Here is a 26,124-nt window from a genome sequence, read left to right as displayed (position 1 = left end):
GCTTTAAGAAAAAGGAAACAAACTCGCAAGAACTCGCAAGACGTTTCATCTTGCGGAACGACTCAAAAAACGGAAAACCCTTTCGGCTGGTGAGTTTTTCGTCTTGCGAGGCATTCGTCTTGCGGGGCACCACTGTACTAAAACACACATGCTGCAATTCATCACCCTCCTCAAAGTAAGCAAGAGCAATGGGAAGAGTATAGAGTACAGTCATACCTTGGTTCTCGAACAGCTTAGCTGACGAACAAATTGGCTCCCAAAGACCAACAACCCAGAAATAACTGTTATGGTTTCCAAACCTTTTTCAGAAGCTGAACATCCAACACGGCTTCTGCTGGAGTGCAGGAAGCTCTTGCAGCCAATTGGAAGCCGCGCCTTGGTTTGCGAATGGTTTCGGGAGTCAAACTGACTTCCGGAATAGATTAAGTTTGAGAACCAAGGTGACACTGTACTAGAGGCTCCCATAATCCTCCAGTGGTAGAAATACCACTGCACAGAACTGGTACATTAATTTTACCGAACCTGAACAATAAGGATAATTACTGGGGAATCTAGTTGAACTGGTCATCATTGGCATGCACCTAGATATAATTATGTAGTCATAGCCAGCTTCCATTCAGTTATCAATCTCTTGCCTTGCTCATGACCCTTCGAATCTTGATTTCTAGGCCTTGTTGGCTGTTGGCTTGGATAAAAGACCTTTTCCTTGCTTTCAAGTAAGAGTCACTGTCATTGTGTTTTGGGATGGGAGCTTGTCATTAATAAAACAACCACAGTGGGGGGTTAGATAGAAAGAAGGCAAGAGGAAAAGAAAACAGCTACAGTGGTACCTCTTGTTACGTACTTAATTTGTTCTGGAGGTCCGTACTTAACCTGAAACTGTTCTTAACCTGAAGCACCACTTTAGCTAATGGGGCCTCCCTGCTGCTACTGCTGCCGCGCCGCTGGGGCCCAATTTCTGTTCTTATCCTGAAGCAAAGTTCTTAACCTGAAGCAGTATTTCTGGGTTAGCGGAGTCTGTAACCTGAAGCGTATGTAACCTGAAACGTATGTAACCCGAGGTACCACTGTATCAGTATTCTTCTACCACTAGAAGCAGATTGCTATAATAGGCAAGTTCTGCCACAGTTCTCTTTTTTTTTATATATATATAATATTTTTTATTGCGTTTCTTTTCATAATTTTGTACATTCCAAACCATACAGTTCTGCCACAGTTCTCAAGCTTCCTCAAGCCTTATGTGACCAGAAGAATATATTTGAATTTAATTTCGCTTTTCTACACAGAGCTCCAGTGAAATGGTCCTTCCGTGACTCAAAGATCTTTCACATGCAGAAGTACATCTTTGAACCTAACCTCACTTTTATTTGTTAATCGTACATTATCCAAACAAATGTGTTTTATATTGCTGCCAGGACATGCTCAGTTAGGGCTTGAATGCACAGATCAAAGGGATGTGCTTTATGATTCCAACTGGGGGCTGATCCTCACTAATAAGATATTGACCCATGTAACATGTCTTGATGGTATGTTTTGTTTTAGCTTAATGGTTTGAGCTATATTAAATCTGGATATTCTTTTGAAATAGTAAATTGCTTTGAAATAATGTATGATGCATATACTCTTAATAAATAAGATATTAGTTTGCTAATTTCTACAAGTTTCATTCATCCAGACACATATCCAAAATCAGAACTGGAAAAAGAAATTAAATTGTATACGTGAGGGTAGCTTTTCATATGCTGAAAACAATAATCACTATCCAGCAATCCTAGGAGACGTGTATTAAAGATAAAAATATAGTAACTGTTCATAATGAAATTAAAGTGACAGCAGCTGGTGTAAAACCCTCAACAGTGGAATCCAGAAAATGATACAAGACCTTGCCTGAAGCCATCTATTACGCTGGCTCCCTTTTTTTTAATCAGCTTGCATTTGTTACTATTAAATCTACTCACTATTCACTCTAAACAGACCTCTAAACAGGAAGCAAGCATGACCAACATCGCAGCCCACGTACCTCTTCTAAGCTGTGCAGCGAAGAAGCAGACACTGCTCGCGAAGTGAGGGAGTTGAATGGTTCCTGACCAACTGTGTGCTGATGGTTCTGTATTTGGATAAAAGGGTTCTGCTGCGATCTATGAGGCAATGGAGGTATACCGTAATGAAAGCCTTGCCCCATTAGATGACTCTGGTGTAGATTAGCATAAGTCCATGATCCATCAGGCTGCAGGTATTTTAGGGAAGGCGGGTTTATGTGTTCCGATGGCATTGAGAAAGAGGGATTGTACATTTGAGGCAGATGCTGCTGAAATGCTGGGTTGTTAGATACTTCAATGTCTCTGTTCTCTGAGAAGTTAGGAAAGTGGCCACTGTGGTTTGAATTGCACGAAGGGGAAGGGAGCGCTGGTGGGCTTCTGGATTGTACTTGTCTATATTGCAAAAGTCTCGACTGAGGTGGCGGCATTTCAACTAGGTCCCTGCTTTCATGTTGATCGCGGTGTGATAGTTCTCGGAGAAAATCCTGGAGCCTACGTTAAGAAAATAATGATTGCTCAGATTAGAAATGAAATCAGTGTAAAATGTTATCGCATTCAAGAGAAATGGCAGCATTACAGTGGTACCTCGGTTCCAGAACGCCTCCGTTGTCGTACGTTTCAGTTTTTGAACGGTGAAAACCCAGAAGTAAATGCTTTCGTTTTTGAGTGTTTTTTGGAACTCAAACGTGAGACGCGGCTTCCGCTGACTGCAAGAAGCTCTTGCAACCAATGGGAAGCCGCGCCTCAGTTTTCGAACGTTTCGGAAGCCAAACGGGCAGAACCAAGGTACCACTGTACAAGCATCACAATACAATCTACATTTAAATGTAGTTATCAAGAAATCTGGACCATGATCTGGGGGTATGCATACATTTTTTTAAGCTTTTTGTTCAGAAATTCTGAACAATGAAAAAGAAAAACAGTATCAAAAGCAGAAAAACAGTCTTAAAGCAGTGGGGGGAACCATTAGAAATCTAGACAATAACTTGTAAGACATTTCTTGTTTAACTGAAAAACTGCAATGTATTTAGGCCAATACAAACTGTCTGCGCTGGGGTTATACAACACTTCTATGAAGTAGCACAACCTCCACTTTCACATGAGAAACCACATGTTTGAAAGTGCCCCCACAAAACATATCCAGCTGCTAAATCCAACCTTTCATTGGAGGTAGTGCTTTTCACACAAAGCATGAAACTCACTCTGTGAAAACTCCCAAGGATGTTACCAAAACCAAAATTAGAACCATAAGATGTTTTTTTAAAAAAAATAAAAATAAAAAGGGGTGAGGACATAGTGCAGTTGCTTTATGGGAAGAAAAGTACAGACTCTGCAGTGGTACTCTAAATATAGATTGTAGCTGAGTATGAATGGTAAGAGACTGGCTTGCTTTATAGGTATACAAATGCATAACAAGTATTCCCTTTCTCTTTGTTTAACCTTCTTTTGCTTCCAAAGGTTCAATTTGCAAACCCTCTATGGATTGTCAACCCATCTGTTTGATATTACCTGACCTAAGCTCTTGGGACATAAAGGCTATGAATAAAAAAATTATTCTAGTAAATTTCAACAACGCTCCTTTTCACAGGGCAAGTGAAGTTGATGCTTTCTTTAATTACCCGCAAAGTTGTTGTAGTTGGCATCTGCCTGCAAAGCTATCTTAATCTTATCTTATCTACTATTTATAATGTGCAAATAGCAGCAATTCTGATATATCTCAGCAATATATTGTTTTCAGTGCCAGGAGACTTTTAACATGTTACTACTGTACTGCCAACGCCATAAAAGAACCACCATTATTCTTAATGTGAACATTTGGGATGCTACTATAAAGAATGACAGGCTGGATGCTGTTTACAGTGGTATCTTGGTTTTCGAATGCCTCTGTAGTAGAACATTTCAGAACTCTAACGTCTCGGTTTTTGAACGCGCCTCGGAACTCAAACAGAAAACGCGTCTTCCATTTTGAATTTTCCGTATTGAGGCTTCCGTTCTGAGACTTCCGCTTTTGGTTTTTGAATGTTTCGGAATTCGAACGGACTTCCGAAATGGTTTATGTACAAAAACCAAGGTACCACTGTACTGAGACATCACTCTTCTCCCAATCTGATTCTTATTTAATCTTCCCCCACCCCAGTGCTCATGGTTCAAGTGCTCACTGTCAAAACCATGTTTGTGAAGAGAGCCACAGCACTCTCAGCCCTTTTTTGAAGTCCATCCCATTCAAGCTAGGCACCTGAAATGAGCCTCCTAGGACTGGACCCTAAGAATTAAGAGTTTTTGGATTCCAGGAACAACTTGGATACTCTAGGGCAGAATGAAAAGTGTCCATGTCCCATTTCCACCTAAATGCTACACTTTGAGAATTCTTTCCACAATTACCTTGAATACGTTGCCTCAGTTTCATCTTCTACATTGTTGGCAAGTTTCCAGTTTGCCCTAACTGGCTGCTGATGCAATCCAATTGGCTGCTGAGAAAGGTGGGATAAGTGAGGATGGTGATGGTGAGAATAAGGAATATTGCCCTGACTGAGATAGGCGTTATGCTCATTCCATTGCTGTAGTCTTGCTTGCTGTTGCCTTAAGGTTTCCAAAGCTAAATTTCCATGAATACGATCTGCAAAACATTTTTTGGGGGAAAATTACCCAGCTTCTGTACTGAAGATGCTTATGTCAGAAAACTTCATTTCACAATATCATATGGCAATTGTACAAACAATATCAAAACACCTTTGGTACCAAGTTTGCTTCTTGTGGTACCTTTGACATAGTACTACACTGAAATATATCTTACCTGCCCTGTGTCTTGTTAGGGCAAGGCAATATCTGGTTTTCAGCATCGTGATACCTCACCAGCATTGTGATATGCCAATATATCACAGTGTCTGAAATAAGAATGGAGCTGTGTAGAGGCGCTGGCCAGCTTCACGGTTTCCCCCACATTGTGATTTTTGCATAGCACACACATACACATCATGATTTGCGATACAGTGGTGCCTCGCAAGACGAAATTAATTCGTTCCACAAGTTTTTTCTTCTTGCGAGTTTTTCGTCTTGCGAAGCACGGTTTCCCATAGGAATGCATTGAAAATCAATTAATGCGTTCCTAGGGAAACCGCTTGCCAGGCTGGCGGTGCGGAGAAGGGCTTTTCTCCCCACTGCAAGCCTTCAGGACAGGTACGGGAACAGAGGGGAAGGCGCGCAGCGCTTTCCCTCTGTTCCCGGGGCTTGTGTGGGAGGAGGGTTTTTCCTCCCCACCGCCAACATTCAGAACAGCATTCTGAATGTTGGCGGTGGGAAGGAAAACCCTCCTCCCACCCCAAGTCTTCAGGAAAGCCATCCGAAGCCGGGCGGCGGGAGAAGGTGTCCCCGCCCCGCCGCCCGGCTTCGGAGCTTCGTTCTGATGCCGGGCGGCGTGAGAAGGTGTCCCCGCCCCGCCGCCCGGCTTCGGAGCTTCGTTCCGATGCCGGGCAGCGGGAGGAGGCGTTCCCGCCCCGCCGCCCGGCTTCGGAGCTTCGTTCCGAAGCCGGGCGGCGGGAGGAGGTCCGAGGACAGTGGGGAAGACGCGCTGCGCTTCCCCGCTGTCCCGGAGATTTCCCTATGGGCTTTCGTCTTGCGAAGCAAGCCCATAGGGAAATTCGTTTTGCGAAGCGCCTCCAAAACGGAAAACCCTTTCGTCTAGCGGGTTTTCCGTCTTGCGAGGCGTTCGTCTTGCGGGGTACCACTGTATATTGCCAGGTCAAAAATTACGTAACTGATACGATGTGGACTTCAAACCAGTTTGGGACAATATATCAATATATCACCAAACCCGAGTGTCTGTTTACATAAATGAAATTCTACACGTCTGATACACAGTAATAATCTAAAATATAATATTACTAACACAGCATACAAAAGGGGTCTCAGCATCTCTTTATTTTACAGTAATCTCTCACAGGGCCAGTTCAAAATGAGCATACTCTCTCTCACCCTTCCCTGGTGTATGTGTTAGCTTAAGCACTTTGACTGCAGTCTATTTTATTCATGGATTATTTAAAAGCAGTACATTTTTAAACCACTTGCTATATCTGAAATGTGGTTTAATTAGTGGGTGGAGCAATAAATGTCAATTTTCCCTTTGCACAGTAGGCTAGATTCTACACACAGGCACAAACCCCTCTCTAGCAAGCAACAGGCATGAGCAGAGTTGAAGGACACATTTCAGACAGGCAAAGATACTCAAGCAGGATGGAGACCGGAACCAGCAGGAGGTGTGGCCTGGGGAGGTCCATATATAGAAGCTTGGCACGTGAGGCCCAGGGCCTAAGGTTCTCCACCCATGATTTGAAGCACCTTTCCTCAGTGAGCGCAAGCCAGCTAGCACAGCAAGTTCAAACAATAACTCAACCATTTTAAAGAAGAGTAGGCTAATAATGATAACTACAACAAAGTACTCGAAAACTGTAGAACAGTTAAGATTTAAAAATACACCCACATACACACAAAGCTCATAGAAAATAGTGTAACCACAGCAACTGAAATAACTTGAGAATGAGAGCAACCATTTATGGCCCATTTATGGCCAGTAGTGAGGGGATAAGGTCATTCTCCTTCAGGAATGAGTTCCAGGACCTGAGTGCAGCTGCTGATAAGGCCCACCTGCCTTCCCATGGCTTTGCATCAATGTGCCTAGCACAACAGAAAAACACAATCAGGAGTTTCAAATGTAAACACCACAGAACTCTTCAAGCAAAGGCTCCGCAAGTATGGCTGATTTTCCTGTCTTTTCCCCTCTGGACAGAAAGGGAGATAACTCAGTACTGAACGACACTGAAATTCACAGTGCTACCGAAAACAACAAATGAAGCCCAAACCCAAACATAAGCATAGTTTTCAGTTTAGAACAACTGTGTCCCGTTTGGGTCTATGAAACGTGGCGGCGATACCTACCTAATTGCTCTCCTATAGGCATCCCTGGAGTATTCTCTTCAATGAAGTGGTTCAAGTGAGGCGGCAACATTGGGTTGTGCTGTGCAATGGGTCTCAGAGGGTTACCGACTTCTTGTAACAGAGATGGAGGGTGCTGCTCTGAAATCACAGTGTCTACTACACCAGGGGAATGAGGTCTGTGTGGGACTGGGTTTTTAAAGAACGACTGGTTGGGGCCCGTTTGATAGGCTGGGGAAAGCTGTGAGGGTGTCTGCAGTGGCTGCTGATTTAAATGATTATGCTGTTGGGCTATCTGGTTCTGCTGTGGATCCATTTGGTTTTGCTGCTCAGACAAATGATTTTGCTGTTGACTCAAAGGGTTCTGCGGTTGTTGTAAAGGGTATGGCTGCCTTGGAATCTGGGGCAGGTGCTGGAAGTGGCGATTAGGAACAGTGTACTGAGCATGTGGAGGGGTGAGGTGAAGATTCAGCTGCCGGGGGTTAAGATTATCTTTGCGGTGAAATTTAGAATTAGGATAAGCAGCGCTGGGACGCAACTCCGGGCTTCTATTTTGGGAATTTGCTTCTAAGTCAACCTGGAGAAAATTACACAAATTACTTTGAGTTAAAAATCATTTAAGAAAACATAGCCAACAAAATCCCTGCAAGCTGTATGACTGTACCAAGCAAATTACTTTTAACACTTTAATTACTTTCACACTGAATTAGGCATGTGAAATCTAACGAAGGTGGGAAGAACAAGGCCGTAAGTGAAGAAGAGCACCATAAAACTTATATATTCTCTTCTTTATTGTGTAACTAAAAACACATTTCACTGATAATTCTACTTGACTTGAAACTGCCTACATGTATTTTGTGAATCTGAACATTTTTCTATGCTATTTTATATATATATATATATATATATATATATATATATATATATATATATATATAGCTACTATGGTAATTATATGTTACAAAGACCAGCGGCAGTTGTGTCCTTCTAGTTTTAAACTATGGGCGGTATTCAGCTAACTTGTCCCACTAGCAGAATCCTTCACTGAAAAGTTTGCACTGAGTGAAGAATTGCCATAGCACTATGTTGGATTCCTTCCCTAACATCCATATTTAACTTAGTTAAAGACAAACAACTGTCAGGTTCCATGCTTTTTACCTGTGCTTCTAGACAAAAGCACCAAATATATAATCAAAAGGCAATTATTTATCTGCAAAGCTTAAACAATTTGCTTTAGGTCATCCCACTCAGTTAATGACTTTGTTCCTAAGAGTCTTTTCTCCCACCATTTCCATCTGACAATATTCTTCTGGGGGCTGGGGAAGATGAGGCTTATTTGAATTACTCATACAAGTGTGAGTATTTACTTGATCTATAAGTTGAAAGGTTAATTAAAATACTGAAATGTATTAGGTTGGATAGAGACCAACTATTCCACAAATGAATGGGCACTTTCTCTTTGAGGAAGTGAGTTGGATCCATCAGAGGCGCCTCGTGCTCAGGGCATTGGACTGTTCTAGAGGATCCCTCAAACTTTCAGAGCAAATTGGGAGCAGAGCTGCAGGAGCATTTGCCAATTACTTCTAAAATCAGTAAGTCTCGTGGTTGGGCAAGCACAAATATTTCGGACATGATTTAGTGTTTTGTAATTTTAAAAAATCAACACTAAGTAATAGGGTACTAAAACAGATAAAAAATAACAGCACAGAAAAGTTAAAGAACTGCAAGTGTCAAAATTCTTGGTAACCTTTTTTTAATGCTAGCAAGTTCTAAAGAGTGGCCTACAAAACCTTTCTAGTCTGGACTCATTATATATCTGATGTAAATTCTGTAAGGCACGGAAGGCCAATTTTGTAATGGAGAGAATCCTGAAACATTCCACTTTTTCAAACATAGATCAGCCAGTTAAGTAGGCTGTATTATATAAAATGCTGAAGTTCTCCTTAGAAAAAAGGAGTCACCTGCCCATTCTCCATGCAAGAATTGCTCTGTTGAATCAAAAGCCTTCCATGGATGGAAAGAACCTTATGGCCATCAAAAGCGAAGTCTACAGCCAACACATTACTGATTTGTTATCCCTAGCGTCCCACCTCTTCTATGTATTGATTCATCTGGGATGGCCTCCTTTCTGTCACTTCAAGTGTTATATGGGCTACTAGTCATTTCCCATAAGAAGACAAGAAAGAAAAATAAAGACCACACACCTGTTTGGCTTCCATGGGTTTCTTCTCAGGTGTCCGGATTTTATTGAGTTCAGGTCCAGCACTAGGTTCGTTTTTACCTAAATATATAAAATACTTACTTACCAAAAACAAAATTAAAGCATTTTCATAGCTCAGATGGGATGATACCCACCCATGGACGCATTAAGGAATGATGCTATTTTATCTTCTCCTGTTGCTGAAGCTGATAATCATTAAAGAACTCCGGTGTTTTATATTCTTCTCCTGCTGCTATTAATCATATAGAGTGTTTTGTATACCAGAACGTAATTATCCTTACACAAATAGGGCACTTGCGTTTTATAAGACAATACATAGGTGACAATTCAGAAAAGCTAAGAAAGCTTTTGGGGTCGTATGCCTGACCCATTTCAGTACATGAATCCCTGAAGAAGACCATCTGTGATCCCTGTTTCATCCATATACACATGGTTCCTGTTAATATCCCTAGCTACTACACAGTTGAGGATTTAAGAAACTGAAGAAAAGTTCAGGTCAATTCCCCCCCCCCCCATTTCTCCATGAGCTGGAACAGAGATGACTATCTCATTCTCCTAATTATATAGCAATTACTCATTAGCATAAGCCTCTGGCTCCTGTAACTTTAATACAGAGAGATAGGAAAGACAAAATGTTTTCACAGTCTCTTACTGCTTTAAGATTTCCATGCTTTGTAAGATCATATTAAGAAAACAGATTAATTTCTTAGCATGGTTTGAAAATAGGAGGCTGGAATTCTATTTGTCTGTAGATTTAGGAGCAAAAGATATTATTAGTATGAGTTGTTCAAGATGAGTTTTTGTAGATGCTTTCCCTTTAAAATCTTTTTGATTTTAAGATTTTCAGAAATCCTTTTATCAGTGTGCAAACAAAGCTGTACTTTCCTGCCCTCTCCCTGCCAGGCAATACTCTAAACATATCCTGTATGCCATGATAAATTGGTCAATTGCCTGCCCTAGACAGAGCTGAAATACCGCTGAAAAGGAAGGTCCTGAATCTGGGGGTACTTCTAGATTCTAGATTATTACTGGAGGCAGAGGCCACAGCAGCCAGAAGTGTGTTTTATCAACTTCAGCTGCAGCTGCTTCCGAACCAGGATATGCCAACTAGAGAGGTCCATGCATTAGTGAATTCACGAAAGTGCACAACTGCAGCTCCTTTCTCTGTAAGAAAATCTGCTGCAAGAGGATCATAAGTACATTTTGGGATCAGGCAAAGGACTCATCTAGGCAGCATCCTGTTTTCACAGTGGCCAAGGAGATGCATCTTCGAAGGCTGCAAGCAGGACCTGAGTGCAAAAGCCCCTAGCACCTTCACTTTTGAAACCTTTAACTCTTTTAAACTAGCTGATTACCTTTTATTCAGGACTTCAAACATTATTTTTAAAAGTTCACAATGCTAAGTTTCACCTGCAGGAAAAACTAGCCTTGACGTTTAATTGCTCGTTCTTTGGTGCTTGGTGATATATTGAGTAAATAAAGAATTAAATCTGACTTGTGTGAAAATAGAGGCCTCTTGTGCTTCTTAAATTATAATAAATTGGTGGTATTTAGCACCTTTCACAGACAAACCCAAATCAGAGTTCAGGGACAGACATTTTCTTCAGAGAGACAGAAGATTGTGTTCAGTGAATTTCACAATATTTCCTTTATCCTCCCCCAGCTACACTATTAAAAGTTCAGGAAATTTAACTCCCCCATTCAAATGTATTTTTCCAGTGTATTCTGTCCTCTTCCACTATGGAGCTTACTATGGAAGAAATTAAGGATGGCACGTCGTATTTGCTTCTGGAATTATCCTTGCTTTCATGAATCTAAATTAAGTTTCTTCTCTTGACTATATCCATGAACTAGTTAGTGTCCAATTAACTTTTGAATAACATCTTTGCCAGGCATAACACTGTGACAGCTCATATGTCTACGATATTGGGGAATACAGGAAGCTTTTCAGTTATGCACCTCAGTACCCTGAGCTCTCAACACATGGATAACTCTGCTTTTCAGAGATTTAATGAGGCAGATTTTTGAACTGCATAGCTTTAAGGGAAGTCATCCTAACAGCACAAATGGAATCAGAGCAATTTCAATTTCGATACAACGCTCAGTCCTTCAGCATTAAAAAGCTGTCTTGCTCTGAAATAGATTTTATGCTAATGATATTATGGAGTTTTGTGCTTATTGTTTCATAATGGATATGTCAGATTTGTTTTTCCAGTCTGAGCCAAAGCCTGCATTTTGGAAGGCAATGGAGCTACCAACACAGAGACGGCAAGCGCTATTTGTCATTTTTATTTAGAAGTGGTTACTTTATGCAGTTTTCATAATAATGTATCTACTGTAATCCAGTGGCGCTGGTGTGCACATGGCACCTCTGATGCCCCAACAAATGGTCGATGCACACCTGCAGCGAGTATCAGGGAACATTATGCAACAACAACAGAGAATCCCACTGCTCATGTAGTTTATTTTCCAACTCACAGAACAGGGCAGCAGCGCCTGTGCATGCAGACGTCTATGTGCACATCATAGCCCCAGTGATCATTCATGGTCATTATCTGACATTTGGGGACATTTTTATACCATTGTCCTAAAAAAAATCCTCTGAAAAGATACTTAGGTTACAATTCTGAGAATGATATGCACTGCTAAATTAATTACTGCTCTAATGGTGCTGATGGATCCTGTCGATAAGAAAAGAATAAGGAGTATATTGCAGCAGCTATACTTCTGCTGAAGGCCTGCTACAGGATTACAAGGCTCACCCTGTATATCATGGGACACCTTCCTGCAACATGCCACCATTTGCTGATTTTTCCTTTCCCTGTTGTATTACAGGGGAACGTAGAGCCACTAAATCTATTTCATGTTGCAGCTTGGAAAATAAAAATAAAAATCTTATCCATCTCATACCACCTTGATGCTGCTGAAAGAGTACAGTGGTACCTTGGTTGTCGAACTTAATCTGTGCAAAAACCAAGGCGTGGCTTCCAATTGGCTGCAGGAGCTTCCTGCACTCAATCGGAAACCGCAGAAACCGCATCGGATGTTCGGCTTCTGAAAAACGTTCGCAAACCAAAACACTCACTTCCAGGTTTGCGGCGTTCGGGAGCCGATTTGTTCGGGAGTCAAGCCATTCGACAACCAAACTACCACTGTAGTGTTATTTCTGGACATTAGGTCCAGTCGTGACCGACTCTGGGGTTGTGGCGCTCATCTCGCTTTATTGGCCGAGGGAGCCAGCGTACAGCTTCCGGGTCGTGTGGCCAGCATGACAAAGCCGCTTCTGGCGAACCAGAGCAGCGCACAGAAACGCTGTTTACCTTCCCACCGGAACGGTACCTATTTATCTACTTGCACTTTTACGTGCTTTCAAACTGCTAGGTTGGCAGTTTGAAAGGGACCGAGCAACGGGAGCTCACCCCGTGGTGGGGATTCGAACCGCCGACCTTCTGATCGGCAAGCCCTAGGGCTCTGTGGTTTAACCCACAGCGCCACCCGCGTCCCTGGACAAAAGGATAGCAGCTGCTTAAACTTGAACAGGGGTGGGGAACCCATGGTCTGCAAGCCAGAGATGGCCCACTTCAACCGACTCCCTGCGTTCCCTTCAGTAGGGAGCAGCTGACGGAGGAAAGGGCACTAACGTAGTACAAAGAATGTGAATGCAGCTTCCATCTCTGCGATAAGACCATAGGAACACTGTTGGGTGAGGCCAAATGGCCGCTAGTCAGCATCCTGTTCTCACAGTGGCCAATCAGATGCCTAGGGGAAACTCACAAGCTGCACCTGAGCACAACAGCACTCTCCTCTCTGCTGTGATTTCCAGCAACAGGCATTCAGAAGCATACTGCTTCTGACTGGGCAGGTAGAACATATCCATGGGGGTTAATGGCCACTGATAGCCTTATCCTTCATCAGTTTGTCTAATCCCCCTTTAAAGCCTTCCATACTAATTCATTAGACATCCATCCTCCCATAAACTATAAGATATGACATCGTAAATATGCCAGTCTTCACTGGAGTATATTTAAGTAAAGCTGAAAATTCCACGTCCCCCAGAATTAGCAAAGTATTTAAGGATGAAGTGTACCAAGGTGGAAGCACGTTGCCCCGCTTAAGAATTTGAAAAACAAAAACTTACTGCTTCGATTTTGTTCAAGTTGCTCTTTATCTGAATGTTGAAGCTGCTGTTGCCCTATACTAACGGGTGAGTGATGTCCAAGACCATAGGGTATAGGAGACCCACGTCCATGTGCTTGTAACATATTCACATTATATGCCATGGCTGCTTGATGAGTAATGATTCGAGGGTCAACTGCAAACCTACTCTGATATCCTGTCCATGGTACCTATGTGATAAATAAATATGAACAGTATTGTTTACATCTTTGTAAGCACGCACACTTGGAAAAATATACAGTGCCAGGGAAAACAGAGGATCCATTTAATCTCCCAAAATAACTAGCACAAACGAATGGGGGGGGGTGTACTTTCAAAAGTCAAAGGGCACGTTTTGAAATGGCAAACTCATTTGGTAACCTAATATAGTGGTACCTTGGTTCCCGAACAGCTTGGCTCCTGAACAAATCAGCTCCTGAACATCGCAAACCCGGAAGTAAGTGTTCCAGTTTGTGAACGTATTTTGGAAGACAAATGTCTGTTTCAGCTGTCGGCACTGTTTCCGGCGCCAATCAGCCAAACAGAAGCTCCGCCTTGGTTTGCGAATGTTTTGGAAGTCAAACGGACTTCCAGAATGGATTGAGTTCGGGAACCTACGTACCACTGCACAAGCAAGCATTCTTCAAATCAACAAACCTCAATAGTGGATGAGTGGCAAGTCCAGAGGCCCTGACCTACCTCAGTTACCTCCAAGGGCGTTTACCCCAGCCTAGCTGCCACTCACATTTACAAGCCTGCACCCACTTCTTCCAATATGGCAGGTTTGGGGACTGCTCCCTTATTGGCATTTTCCCTGCCTCTCAAAACTGTTGATCCTGGTCTGGTTGTTTCTCTGGGAGACGTATCCTTGGTTCACTGGCTCTCACTGCCCTTGCTAATAAGGTGAAGGTAAAGGGACCCCTGACTGTTAGGTCCAGTCGCAAACGACTCTGGGGTTGTGGCGCTCATCTCGCTTTATTGGCTGAGGGAGCCGGAGTACAGCTTCCAGGTCATGTGGCCAGCATGACTAAGCCGCTTCTGGCAAACCAGAGCAGAGCACGGAAACGCTGTTTACCTTCCTGCCGGAGCGGTACCTATTTATCTACTTGCACTCTGACGTGCTTTCGAACTGCTAGGTAGGCAGGAGCAGGGACCGAACAATGGGAGCTCACCCCATCACAGGGATTTGAACTGCTGACCTTCTGATCAGCAAGCCCTAGGCTCTGTGGTTTAGACCACAGCACCACCTGCGTCTCGCCCTTGCTAATAAAGGTGCCTTAATATTGAGTCAGACCACTGGGCCCATCTAACTCAGTCTTGTTCTCTCCCAGCCCTACTTGGAGATGTCAGGGATTGAAGCTGGAGTTTCCAGTATGCAAATCATGCGCTCTGCCACCAGCCTGTGCAGCTCTTCCCTTCCTACACATCCGAGCAACCTTAAGGGAGATTTTTATACCACTGTGTGCTATTTGCCGCCGCTGTTTTACTTCTGGCTAGGTCAGTCATAACCCAAGTAGCACAGCCCCTAACGGAATCCAAATTACCGTTTTATTTAATTGATTGAAATAATTTTACCCCACTCTTCAGTCAAACAAAGGCTCTTGGAGCAGGTTGCAGATCAACAAAAGCAATCCCTGCTTTCAGGCTTTCAGTCAAAAAGGTGAAGTTGTCCACTTCTGAACCAATGATGTATGGGCTGATATATATGGCAGTGAAGTGGTACAGCTGTAAACAATCTGGTTAGTATATAGGGAAGCCAGGATTTGGAACTCATGCTCTCTCTTCCCACAGCCTAAAATGGCTTTCAGATCCTGGTTTAAGGATACTTTTAGTCAGTGTTTTTTTCTGGAGGGACGCAGGGGGATGCATACCCCTAAACGTTTTGTGAATCTAAGTTTGGCCTCATTGAGGGGCAGTATTTCAATATGAGTAGGAAAATGAGAGTACCCCTACACATTTTTTTTTAGAAAAAAAGCACAGCTTTTGGTTAGCCTTGACTTTGGTTCATATTGTTGAAGAGCAACTACAACAGTGGGAGGTTACATACCAGAGGGTAGCTTACTGTCTTTTAACCATGGTTAACAAACCAACAGCATTACATCTACATTGGCCCCTAATGATAGTAGACAAAAACGTTCACTGAAGATTTGCTTTAAAATATTCTTTCAATCTTATTAAATGGTGGTTTAAAAATCTTCACAGATGGACTTTAGCCTTGAATCATCTGTTCCTTAAAATTAAAATCAGAAGAACCACAAATAATTGTGAATATATTTCTTTGTGTGATATCTTGCCAAGTATAAAGACACAGGTAGTAATAATGTATAAGCCCATCCACCTAACAGCCTTTTAACATCGCATTTAAATAAAATACAAATATTTGATTTTTTTTTGTTTGATATTAATAGAAAGCAAGATTGCATTACGAAGATGCAGCTGCTAAGCTTCATATTTCATTTAACTGTAACCATTAAATGCTGCCTTCTGGTAACCTAGTTAGGGGGGGAAACTGCATCTAAAATGAATGGAAGCCAGTGGTCTTGCTATGTTAAAGAAAAATGGTACCAGATGGACTGAGCAGGAATATCTCCAAACAGAAGTTCATAGCAAGCCCCAAAATAGAAGTCATGAACAGGATTTCACAAACAGCCATCAAATGGAGTGTGCATTTTATACAAACACAGAGCAATCTTGATTTACTTAGCCTTGTCCTTTTGAAAACCAGGAGTGTCAGACCTCTCCCTATTTGGTGCATGGGGGCACCAAAGCAAGGGAAGAAACAGGAAAATATTATAGGTGCTTGGCCTCAAGTATATAGATGGAACAGGAACAGAAATGTTTAAGGCATCCCCAGGAGGCAAATTGGGGGCAGCCCATTTGGTGCCATTTTTCAACTCCTGAAATAGTGCGGGGAAGGGGCTGACCATGGCAGGGGCTTCATGTCTGTTTTCTCTTCCTCTAAAAGCTGCTGACTCTGCCACTGGCTCCCAGAGAGCTGATGAAAAAGTCTCATAACAAAAAGTTAACGTGGCTCTGTTTTTGTTAACAAAAAATATTATAAAGGATCATCTAGACTGAACCATGGTTAGGCAAACTAAGGCCCGGGGGCCGGATCCGGCCCAATTGCCTTCTCAATCCGGCCCACGGATCAGCGTGTTTTTACATGAGTAGAATGTGTCCTCTTATTTAAAATGCATCTCTGGGTTATTAGTGGGGCATAGGAATTCATTCATTTCCCCCAATAAAATATAGTCCGGCCCACCACATGGTCTGAGGGACAGTGGACCGGCCCCCTGCTGAAAAAGTTTGCTGACCCCTGGTCTGAACAGAATGACCTCCTAAATGTTTTCAGTTACTGTTACAGTGGTGCCTCGCAAGATGAAATTAATTCGTTCCACAAGTTTTTTCTTCTTGTCCCCCGACCTCTTCTGAAGGCTGGGGGGGGGGGGGGGACAAGGGCTTTTCTTCCCACCGCCAGCCTTCAGAAGGCTGTTCTGAAGGCTGGCGGTGGGAAGAAAAGCCCTTCTCCCCACCTCCCGCCCCACAAGCTCCGGGGACAGAAGGGCTTTGCTGCCGACCGCCAGCATTTTAAAAGCCCCCGGGACAGCGGAGACTTTTAAAATGCTGTCCAGGACCTCTTCTGAAGGCCGGCGGTGGGCGAAAGTCTTTGCTCCCAATGGCCAGCATTTTAAAAGCGGTCCAGGATAGCGGGAAAGCGCAGCGCAATTCCCTGCTATCCAGGACCGCTTTTAAAATGCTGGCGGTGGGGAGCAAAGCCTTTTGGCCCCCGCCGGCTTTCCTGGACCTCTTCTGAAGGTCGGAGGGGGGCGAAAGGCTTTGCTCCCCACTGCCAGCATTTAAAAGAGGTCCCCGGAGATTTCCCTATGGGCTTTCTTCTTGCGAAGCAAGCCCATAGGGAAATTCGTATTGCGGAACGACTCAAAAACGGAAAACTCTTTCGTCTTGCGAGTTTTTCGTTTTGCGAGGCGTTCGTCTTGCGAGGCACCACTGTATATCAAAACAAAGTAAAATTTACTGGTTAAACAATTGGCCTTAGAAGGATTTTGCTATGAGCACAGCCCTGAGCAGAAAACCTGGCAGCTCTGTTTGCAGCTTGTAACCTCATTGTGCCTTGGGCACTACCTAAGTAGTTCTAACTTTGAAGAATGTGGTGGTTAATTAACACTTTCTATGAATATATATGCGCACTGTAATATTTCCCCAAAAAACCCCGAACAAGCATTTTCAAATTGAAGAGGATGTCATCAACATGAAAGGGTATACTTACGGGCAAAGGCACAGGCATGAGCATATTTCCTCCATAAACAGCAGGTACATAAAGAATGCTTGTCCCCGTGTGAGGATCTATCCTTTGAACTGGACTAGGAGATTTCCCAAGGTTGGGATGAGGCCCAGAGGGAGGGGGAGGAGGGGGAGGAGGAGTATAGGCTCTGATAGGATTTCCAATTAAAACAGAAGGATTGGGCTGAACTGGAAAATAAACAAAAAAAATCCAACATGGGTGTGAAGGTTAAGGGCTGTCAATACTTTCCCCAATACTTTGTCAATATTTGCCCAATACTTTGTAGGAAAAGTAGGTTCCTGTTGGAAATATATCTGGCATTTCAGCGAGGTCTTTATTTTCTCATGTGTACAGAGTTTATAGAATTATCTCCACTATTATGTGGACTTTAATATTCAAGCTAGATTTGAAACCCTTTTTTTTCCATCAAAGCCTTCTGGTCTTCTATTGTCATATTCTTTGATAGTATTTTCATTTTCTGCTGGTTAATCTTAAAACCTGCTAATATACCAAGCTCTTTTCTATCTCTTTTTTCTTCTCTCTCTCTCTTTCCTTTTCGTCATGTTTTTATCTAACTTAAATTAATGTCAGACAAAAAAGATATATGAGATTAAGTTTTGTATTTCTTTTTATAAAGTCTAATAAAAATTATTATTAATGATGATGGTAATAATAATAAAGATAACTGGGCCACGCTAGTAACCACCAGGTTTAAACAAGGCCATAAATCAATATGCTTGACATAAACACTAAAACACACCGATAGCCTATTCAGATTTTATCCTTCCTCACTAGAAGGATCTCTGAGAAAGACAGAAAGGGTCTTGATCTCAGTCATTCCCCACTCCTCCCTCTGTAAACACATTGCAAGAGGAAACAAATTGAGGGGTTCCTCTATTATCTGTGTTCTGGATCTCCACCAATCCTGGGAAATTAAAATTCCTTCAGTTTTCTTTCTGAGAATCAGGGAAGATGCCTCAAATGCTATGGGATATTTCATCTGGTCACTAATTCCTTATCCCCACAGGGAGGGAGGGAGTATGGAAGCACAACACTTCCTTATGACAATCCATGAGGAGCATTCCAAACAGGTCCATAGATCCTTATTCTGAGATCCCTCCCTCTCACCACCCAAAAATATTGATTTCCACTGAGAAAATAAGCAGATTTGAAACCAATCAACAATGATCCCCACCAACAATAGTTCATCAGGTACTTACCAATTCCATCACTTTGAAAATGGTCGTTCTGATTATGGTGGTGGCCTTTCACCTTAAAAAAAAATAATAGCGATAAAGTCATTCTAGCTATATAGCTTAGTTTAAAATGAATTATAAAGATTGTATCCAGCTGTATCTCCCTGCTTATGGAGAGTTGTGGACTTGAGATATCAATATTAATTTCTATAAAGCACACAGAGGCTCAATAAGTGATAGAAGCTATACGTATTACACAAAAATGAAAGAATAAAAATGAAATAGGTCACAAGCTTGCAACTGAGAAATTGATATTTTCTAAATAAACTAGAAACTAGTGTGATAAATTAGAAAATTTAGCCTTTTGAATGCACAAGTGATTAAGCGAACTCGAAGGTGTAAGAACTAGGTAACTATAACACTAGACAAGAAATAATACTGACTTGGGCTTTCCTCCAAAGTGAATTAATTAGATTTTATTAATTAAATGAGATAATTATATTATTCAGGAAGAACCTCAAAAGACAAAACTTCTGACAAAACTTCAAAAGTTCTGATAAATATTTAAAATCTACCCAATGCTAAGGGGTCAAGATTAGAGATAACTGTACAAAATTTTATTTATTGTCCTTATATGTTGCAATTTGGTTCAAGTTCCTGCTATGCCACAATGCTTGTTGGGTGATCTCAGTCAGACACTATATTTTAACCTAACATTTCATAGGACTGTGGGGTGCCCTGAGGATTATACAAAAATATCATAAATATATAAGTAAATCCATACAAACTCATGCAATCATTTTAGAAACTGAAGAGAAAATTCCATGTGCTCAATTTAATATCTCAGAGACAACAGAGAGCACAGCCAGCCCAATCTCTCAGGTAATACATGAAAGAACAATAACACGTATCTAACTGAACACTGTTGTAAAATATTCTCCCTATTATATGAGCAGACATATCTACTATTATTCACTTTCTGAGCATATTTACACACTACAGCTGAATATGTGCAGATGGCAAGACAAACCAATGGCCAAATAGTATAATCTAGGGTGCCTATGTCAGAGGCGGCTCAAACATAGAAGTCAGAGATCATGATGCAACTAACCTCAGATCCATAGCCATCTTCTAAATAAGCAATATATCTGCTGTTCATAGATAATAGTGTAGAAGATACTGACGCCTGCTTATCAATATGTGGCCAAGCATCAAATGTGAAAACTCACTGATGCTTAAGAACATGAACTTCCCAGGGAAAAGGCAAGTTCTATCCAATTTTGCAGCAATCTGAACAAATTAATCAGTACTCTGTCTATAGACAGGTGAACTACAAATAAAACGGATTAAGAAAAAATTATAAACTGTTTCACTACCTATTAAACAAAGATAATGGTTTGTTAGTGTCCAGAAACTAAGAAAGCAAATGATATTTTCAAAGACCAGACACTAAAACCTTATTTAATCTGGTATTGTGATTTCTTTACACATGTATGGTTTACTTAACAACTTTTTCCATAAGAGAGACTTTGACATTTGTTTTGCCACGTTTATCACAGTCACTTTAAAATAGCTTTATTTCCAAATGTAAACAGCAAGTCTGTGAACAAATGGATTTGAAAGCCTGTCTTGTTTCATTGTTTTATCTGCATCTAGCACTGCACCACCTGGTGATTTTTTTTAATGCAGTTTTGCTCTTCAAAATAGCCTTGCAGAGCTCTATGCCTGTGGTCTCGCAGCGATTTCTGGATCAAATAGACTTATTTTAAAAGTGAGCAAAAGTGTTTTTATTTTTAACCCACCATGCTCTGACTTTTAGCTACATTCAGCTTGATTCTTTCTGACTTGCTGACTGCAGCTACAAAGAAGGGCGTTTTGGGATAAATTATTCTACAATTCATATTACAAATATTTCACTGTGTTTAGATTTGCTACACATTTATAAGTAGGTCACTACTACCTGGACCAAGATAGTCTCTTTTGATTGAAGATTACTACCTGGCACACGTCTTTCACTCTTCTTTGGAACCTGAGTGCAGCAACATTTAAAGTAGGGTTTTGCAAACTTGGGTCTCCAGCTATTTTTGGACTACAATTCCCATCATCCCTGACCACTGGTCCTGCTAGTTAGGGATGATAGGAACTATAGTCCAACAATAGCTGGAGAACCAAGTTTGGAAAACCCTGGTTTAAAGCATTGGCTTGCCTTTCCAGGAATTAGAACACTAATTAAAACTAAAGCCCTACTCTGACTCATGGAAGTGACACCCTGGCAGGTTATCTGGTTAATGTAGGATTGGAGATTTATATATAAGACTAGACACCACAAGATGGTTTCTATGAATACAGTGGTACCTCAGGTTACATACGTTTCAGGTTACAGACTCCCCTAACCCAGAAATAGTGCTTCAGGTTAAGAACTTTGCTTCAGGATGAGAACAGAAATTGGGCTCCGCCGGCGCGGCAGCAGCAGGAGGCCCCATTAGCTAAAGTGGTGCTTCAGGTTAAGAACAGTTTCAGGTTAAGTACGGACCTCCGGAACGAATTAAGTACGGTACTTAACCTGAGGTACCACTGTACCTTCCATTTAAACACAGACTTATTCTTTCACTACTCTGGCTCCAAGCTTTTCTTCTTGTTTCTTCAAATCTAAAATATATTACAGTATACAGTAACAGCAAGGCTTTTACACAAACCCAGAAGGCTAGTTAACAGACTTAATCAACCTACTGCAAGTTTCCCACTTGTAACACAAGTCTAGATATGGGAAGGGGGATTCATGCTTCTTGCCAATCCTATTAATACCCCTGCCCTGCATTCTCTGTTATTGCAGAAATTTTTTTTGTGTAGATAACATCCAAGTTTGGCTCTCAGATTCTGTTAAAATTCAGGTATACTAGCAACTTGAAAGTTTATCATTTAGCATGTACTTTTCGTGTACTGTTTCTCTGTCAATGAGAAAAGAAAGAAAATAGGTCTGTGGGAAGATTGTAGGTTTCAGCAGCTAATTTCATGACTAACTGTACCCTTTAAAATAATTTTCTTTGTGTCTCAGAAAACCAGTTTTTATTATGTTACAATGCATGTCAGAAATATTATGAGATTCTATCTTCTAATTAAAAACCAACATGACAAAGTTCCAACTTGTACACCTTACTGAAACTTCTGCAGAAATGGAAATTGTATTAATATGGACCTTGAAAATGAAGAGCAATCTTTGGACATGCAGTTTCCTAAAAGACTAACATTTCAAAGCATTGTTAATAGGTTTTAAAAGCTTCATTATATTACAGAAAATAATGAATTTTGATAAATGAGTATTTCTAAATATAATAACTCTTTTAGAAAGGTTCACAAAAGATATTCCTTTCTGCACTATCAAATAAAATCTAAAAAACGTAAATTAAAAACAGTATGAATTTGAAGTTTTCATGTAGATGTTAACTTGTGACAAAAACATAACATTTTGAGAAGCCTTCTTGTAAAATGGGATTGTTTTCCAAGGATCCAATACAACTCGTTTTAATTATGCCAGCAAACATGGTCAAGTAATAAATCTTATTGATACCCTTGACAACTAAATATAGAATATAATATTATTCTTCATAAACACAAGGAAGGGCAATTGTATGGTTTTCACAATTCCTGCCACTATGAATTCTCATAGGAGCATTTTATTGTTACAGCCTTTTAGATAAATATGTTTGGCTTCCTGAAGAATACTATACCAGTGCAATAATGAGTAAATGGTAAGTGAATTCTGCACTGTAACAGTTTTCAAGGCTGCAAGTAACCATTGTTATTAGTATCATCTCCTGCAAAGTGTAAAGTACTGAATTATACTTTTCACATCAATTCTAACAGCTTTTGGCTGACTTATTGGCCATACATTTTAGATAGCTGCTTTATATCTGGAGCAAAAAACTATTATGTAGTAACAACTTTAACACACAGGGTGTGTATGTGATGTTAAGGGAGGGGCAGTACCGAGAAGAAACAGGAACGAAGATTTGGAGATATGATTCAGAGGTCCAGAATGTGGGGAGCCCGGAAAAATTAATAATTACAATTTGGAATGCAATTTGGTCTTTTTTTATTTTAGTTTATTGTTTTTAATTAGATTATGTTGTGGAAATGTTGATTGGCTGTTTTTATTGGAAAATCAATAAGAATGATTTTTAAAAAGGGGGGGGGAGTAATACCTCTTGTGGGGGAGGCTCCTAGAAGCTGTCAGCATGCAACAGCGGCTACACCCCAGGAATGGCTTTGACTGGCTGGGAGCAGCCACCGAGACCACATAACACCAGTCTTGAAATACCTACGTTGGCTCCCAGTACGTTTCCGAGCACAATTCCGAGCACAATTCAAAGTGTTGTGCTGACCTTTAAAGCACTAAATGGCCTCGGTCCAGTATATCTGAAGGAGCATCTCCACCCCCATTGTTCTACCCGGACACTGAGGTCCAGCGCCAAGGGCCTTCTGGCGGTTCCCTCACTGCGAGAAGCCAAGTTACGCCCTCCCACCAGATGTCAAAGAGAACAACAACTACCGAACTTTTAGAAGACATCTGAAGTCAGCCCTGTTTAGGGAAGCTTTTAATGTTTGATGCATTACTGTATTTTAATATTTGGTTGGAAACCACCAGAGTGGCTAGGGAAGCCCAGCCAGATGGGCAGGGTATAAATATATTAATATTAATATTATTATTATTATTATTATTATTATTATTATTATTATTATTTATTATTATTATTATTATTTATTTATTATTATTTATTATTATTATTATTATTATTATTAAACCAAGTGAGGGTAGCCGATGGGTCTCAAACCCTTGCATGTAAAAACAGGCTCTGGCGGAATGAGCCATTAAGACCAATAGTGGGTCCAATGGCCAAGAAGGTGGTTTCTGTACATGCTATAGATGGAAGTGATGCAGATGCCGATCGTCAACCTGGGAAAGTAGCCCATCTAGGAAAAGGAATACTCTGATCCTAAACCTCCACTGCCTTGTGGGATATCTTTGGAAGAAGAAAAGGCTAAGGAGTGGACCCTACACAAAGCCGGAGTGGAGTCCCTTGTACATCTCTTTCCAGCAACTCCTGCAGCCAAACTGGTGCCAAACCTATTACTCTGCTTTCCTTGGAACCACATCAGTAAGGCCTTGTCATCCATGCAGCCCAGGAGCTCCATACACAATGCCCAGGCTTCCGTCCCGGGGAGGTCAGTCAAGTGCTGTTATTTCAGCAGTTTTGACTTCATCCCTGGCGGCGCACTCCACTGCCTCTCAAGGCAGGTACATGCCAACAATTTTAACACACCCGGTCATATTAGGAACTCCTCAGCCCAGTATCATTTCTACTCTTTGTTCACATAGGGAAACAGAACTACCAGTTTTGCCCATGCAGCCATACAACTTCTCGACAGGCCCCCCTATCGATCCTTGCAAGCTCTTAATAGCTTTGTTCCAGGTAAAACTTTACCTTTGGTGGTGACTGCTGTGGTTTGTTAGAGTGTGATGAATGCTGCTGTCGCAACGCCCGTGGAATAAATTCAGGAGCCAGCGGATTCAATACATAGGTTTTCTTTAACTCCAAAGCTTCCAGCTGAGCCTTGATCTGATCAAATGTGATACCATGAAGACTTTCATTTTCATGACAAAGGGCAATAAACCTTTCCCAAAATTTCCTAAAGAAACCAAAAGAAAAAGAATACCTAAGTTGCTTGTTTGCTACATACAAATTATACAAATTAAGCCTTGAACCCAGTACTCTGCTACGCTTCCATTAGTCACTTTGAATCCAGTACTATTTGATTATGAGGCAACCTAGTATTGCATGCTTCTAAAATAATAAACATCAGCATTCAATCATTAGGAAGGTTTACTGACAGCGTTTCTTAAAACATATTATGTCACAGAAGACTTAGTGCCAGAACTCCTATAAGGTTTTTGCCTTTGCTAGTAGATACTTCAGAAATTGCATGTTTGTACTAGGACTGTAACAATTGAAACATGCTCCTTATCTTAAAAGAAACAAGTGCCAAACAGACCCATCTAAGCTGTTTTTAGCATTTAAAAAAATCTAATGAATATATGGTTGTTTCCTGCTTGGCAGGGGGTTGGACTCGATGGCCCTTGTGGTCTATTCCAACTCTATGATTCTGTATGGACATATTTCATTTTTATAGCTATTACAACAGATTTGTGCCTCACTTTCAGTGTAGCCCTAGCCATGCCTACTCAGAATTAAGCGCTTCTGAACTCAATAGGGTTTACTCCCAAGTAAGTGGTGACAGGCTTGCAGCCTGCGGCAGCTCATTCTGTTTTAACAAAAAAAGTCATTTCCTTTATAATCCTGTTTAACTTAATGAAAAGTATGCCTGAATCCTCCAGCAGTACTTTTCAACAGGATGTTATCTACAACTGACAGAAAGAAAAGAGAGGCATGCTAAAAACTTTTTTTTTCTTTTTTTTTTTTTTGGTGATGGAGAAATAATCTAAAACTGAGGTTCACTTAAATATATATGCTTTTTAAAATATGCAACCCATCTAAATGACATTATTTGAATAGAATCTGTTTATGATAGATGGACAAAGTAGGTAAACATAAAGCTTCTACTTCATGATGCCATTGTGCAAATGTATTTCGTATGAAATGAAAGCACATTCCCAGTTTTCACCCTACAATGAAGATCTCATGCAAGGAAAGAGGGATTCCTGAATTCTCTTCCATTTATGTTTTCCCAGTAAATTCTCACTGACCACAGTTTATCCCTTCAATGGAGGCCGCAGTTTTCTAATGATGATAATTTAAATTTCTGCCACAAACAAACCCTTAGACTATTGTATAAAAGATTTAAAAATGTAAATATATATATTAAGAAACTGTATCTGCAAGCATATTTTTGCTTCCATGAGACCAAGAAAAAGATCTATGGTTCCCCTCGCTCTCGCATACAAATTTCCCATACTCTATCGCTCGTGTTCTCCCCTCACAAAGGAGAAACAGCTGGTGATTAACCCAGTCGTGCTCCTGGTTCTTACTCGAATGTCACAGCTCTGAAACAGTAAGCTGAGATATGCATGAGCCTTTTTCTCACACATGGAGCCCTGCATCTCATACAAGGGAGAAGCTACAAGACTCCAAATGTGAGCAAATGCCTCATGTGTATCTCAAGATACAATCTTCTGAACTGGGCCATTCAGTTCGGGAGGGAAGGGGAGAGAATGAGGAGGTAGTCAGTGTACAGATTAATCTTTTCAAATGTTGTGCACATACC

The 26,124-nt window shown here is 41.1% G+C and overlaps 1 protein-coding gene across 3 annotated transcripts in view; it reads right to left on the bottom strand.

The window, feature by feature from the left end:
• HELZ (helicase with zinc finger) overlaps window positions 1–26,124 on the bottom strand; it is a 113,034-nt gene that overhangs the window by 6,827 nt on the left and 80,083 nt on the right. For all 3 annotated transcript variants that reach the window (XM_028713038.2, XM_077924025.1, XM_028713032.2), the window contains 8 exons: window positions 24,327–24,531; window positions 18,868–18,919; window positions 17,633–17,835; window positions 13,328–13,535; window positions 9,173–9,249; window positions 6,972–7,545; window positions 4,422–4,656; window positions 2,021–2,531 (listed from right to left, as the gene is read on the bottom strand). In XM_028713038.2, coding sequence (XP_028568871.2) covers window positions 2,021–2,531; window positions 4,422–4,656; window positions 6,972–7,545; window positions 9,173–9,249; window positions 13,328–13,535; window positions 17,633–17,835; window positions 18,868–18,919; window positions 24,327–24,531 — 2,065 coding nt within the window. The remainder of the gene's footprint in view (window positions 1–2,020; window positions 2,532–4,421; window positions 4,657–6,971; window positions 7,546–9,172; window positions 9,250–13,327; window positions 13,536–17,632; window positions 17,836–18,867; window positions 18,920–24,326; window positions 24,532–26,124) is intronic.

The sequence above is a fragment of the Podarcis muralis genome, chromosome 2, assembly GCF_964188315.1.
Source record: "Podarcis muralis chromosome 2, rPodMur119.hap1.1, whole genome shotgun sequence".
Lineage (NCBI taxonomy): Eukaryota > Metazoa > Chordata > Lepidosauria > Squamata > Lacertidae > Podarcis > Podarcis muralis.
Note: the sequence above shows the minus strand (reverse complement) of the source record. Positions and strands in the feature narration are given on the sequence as shown.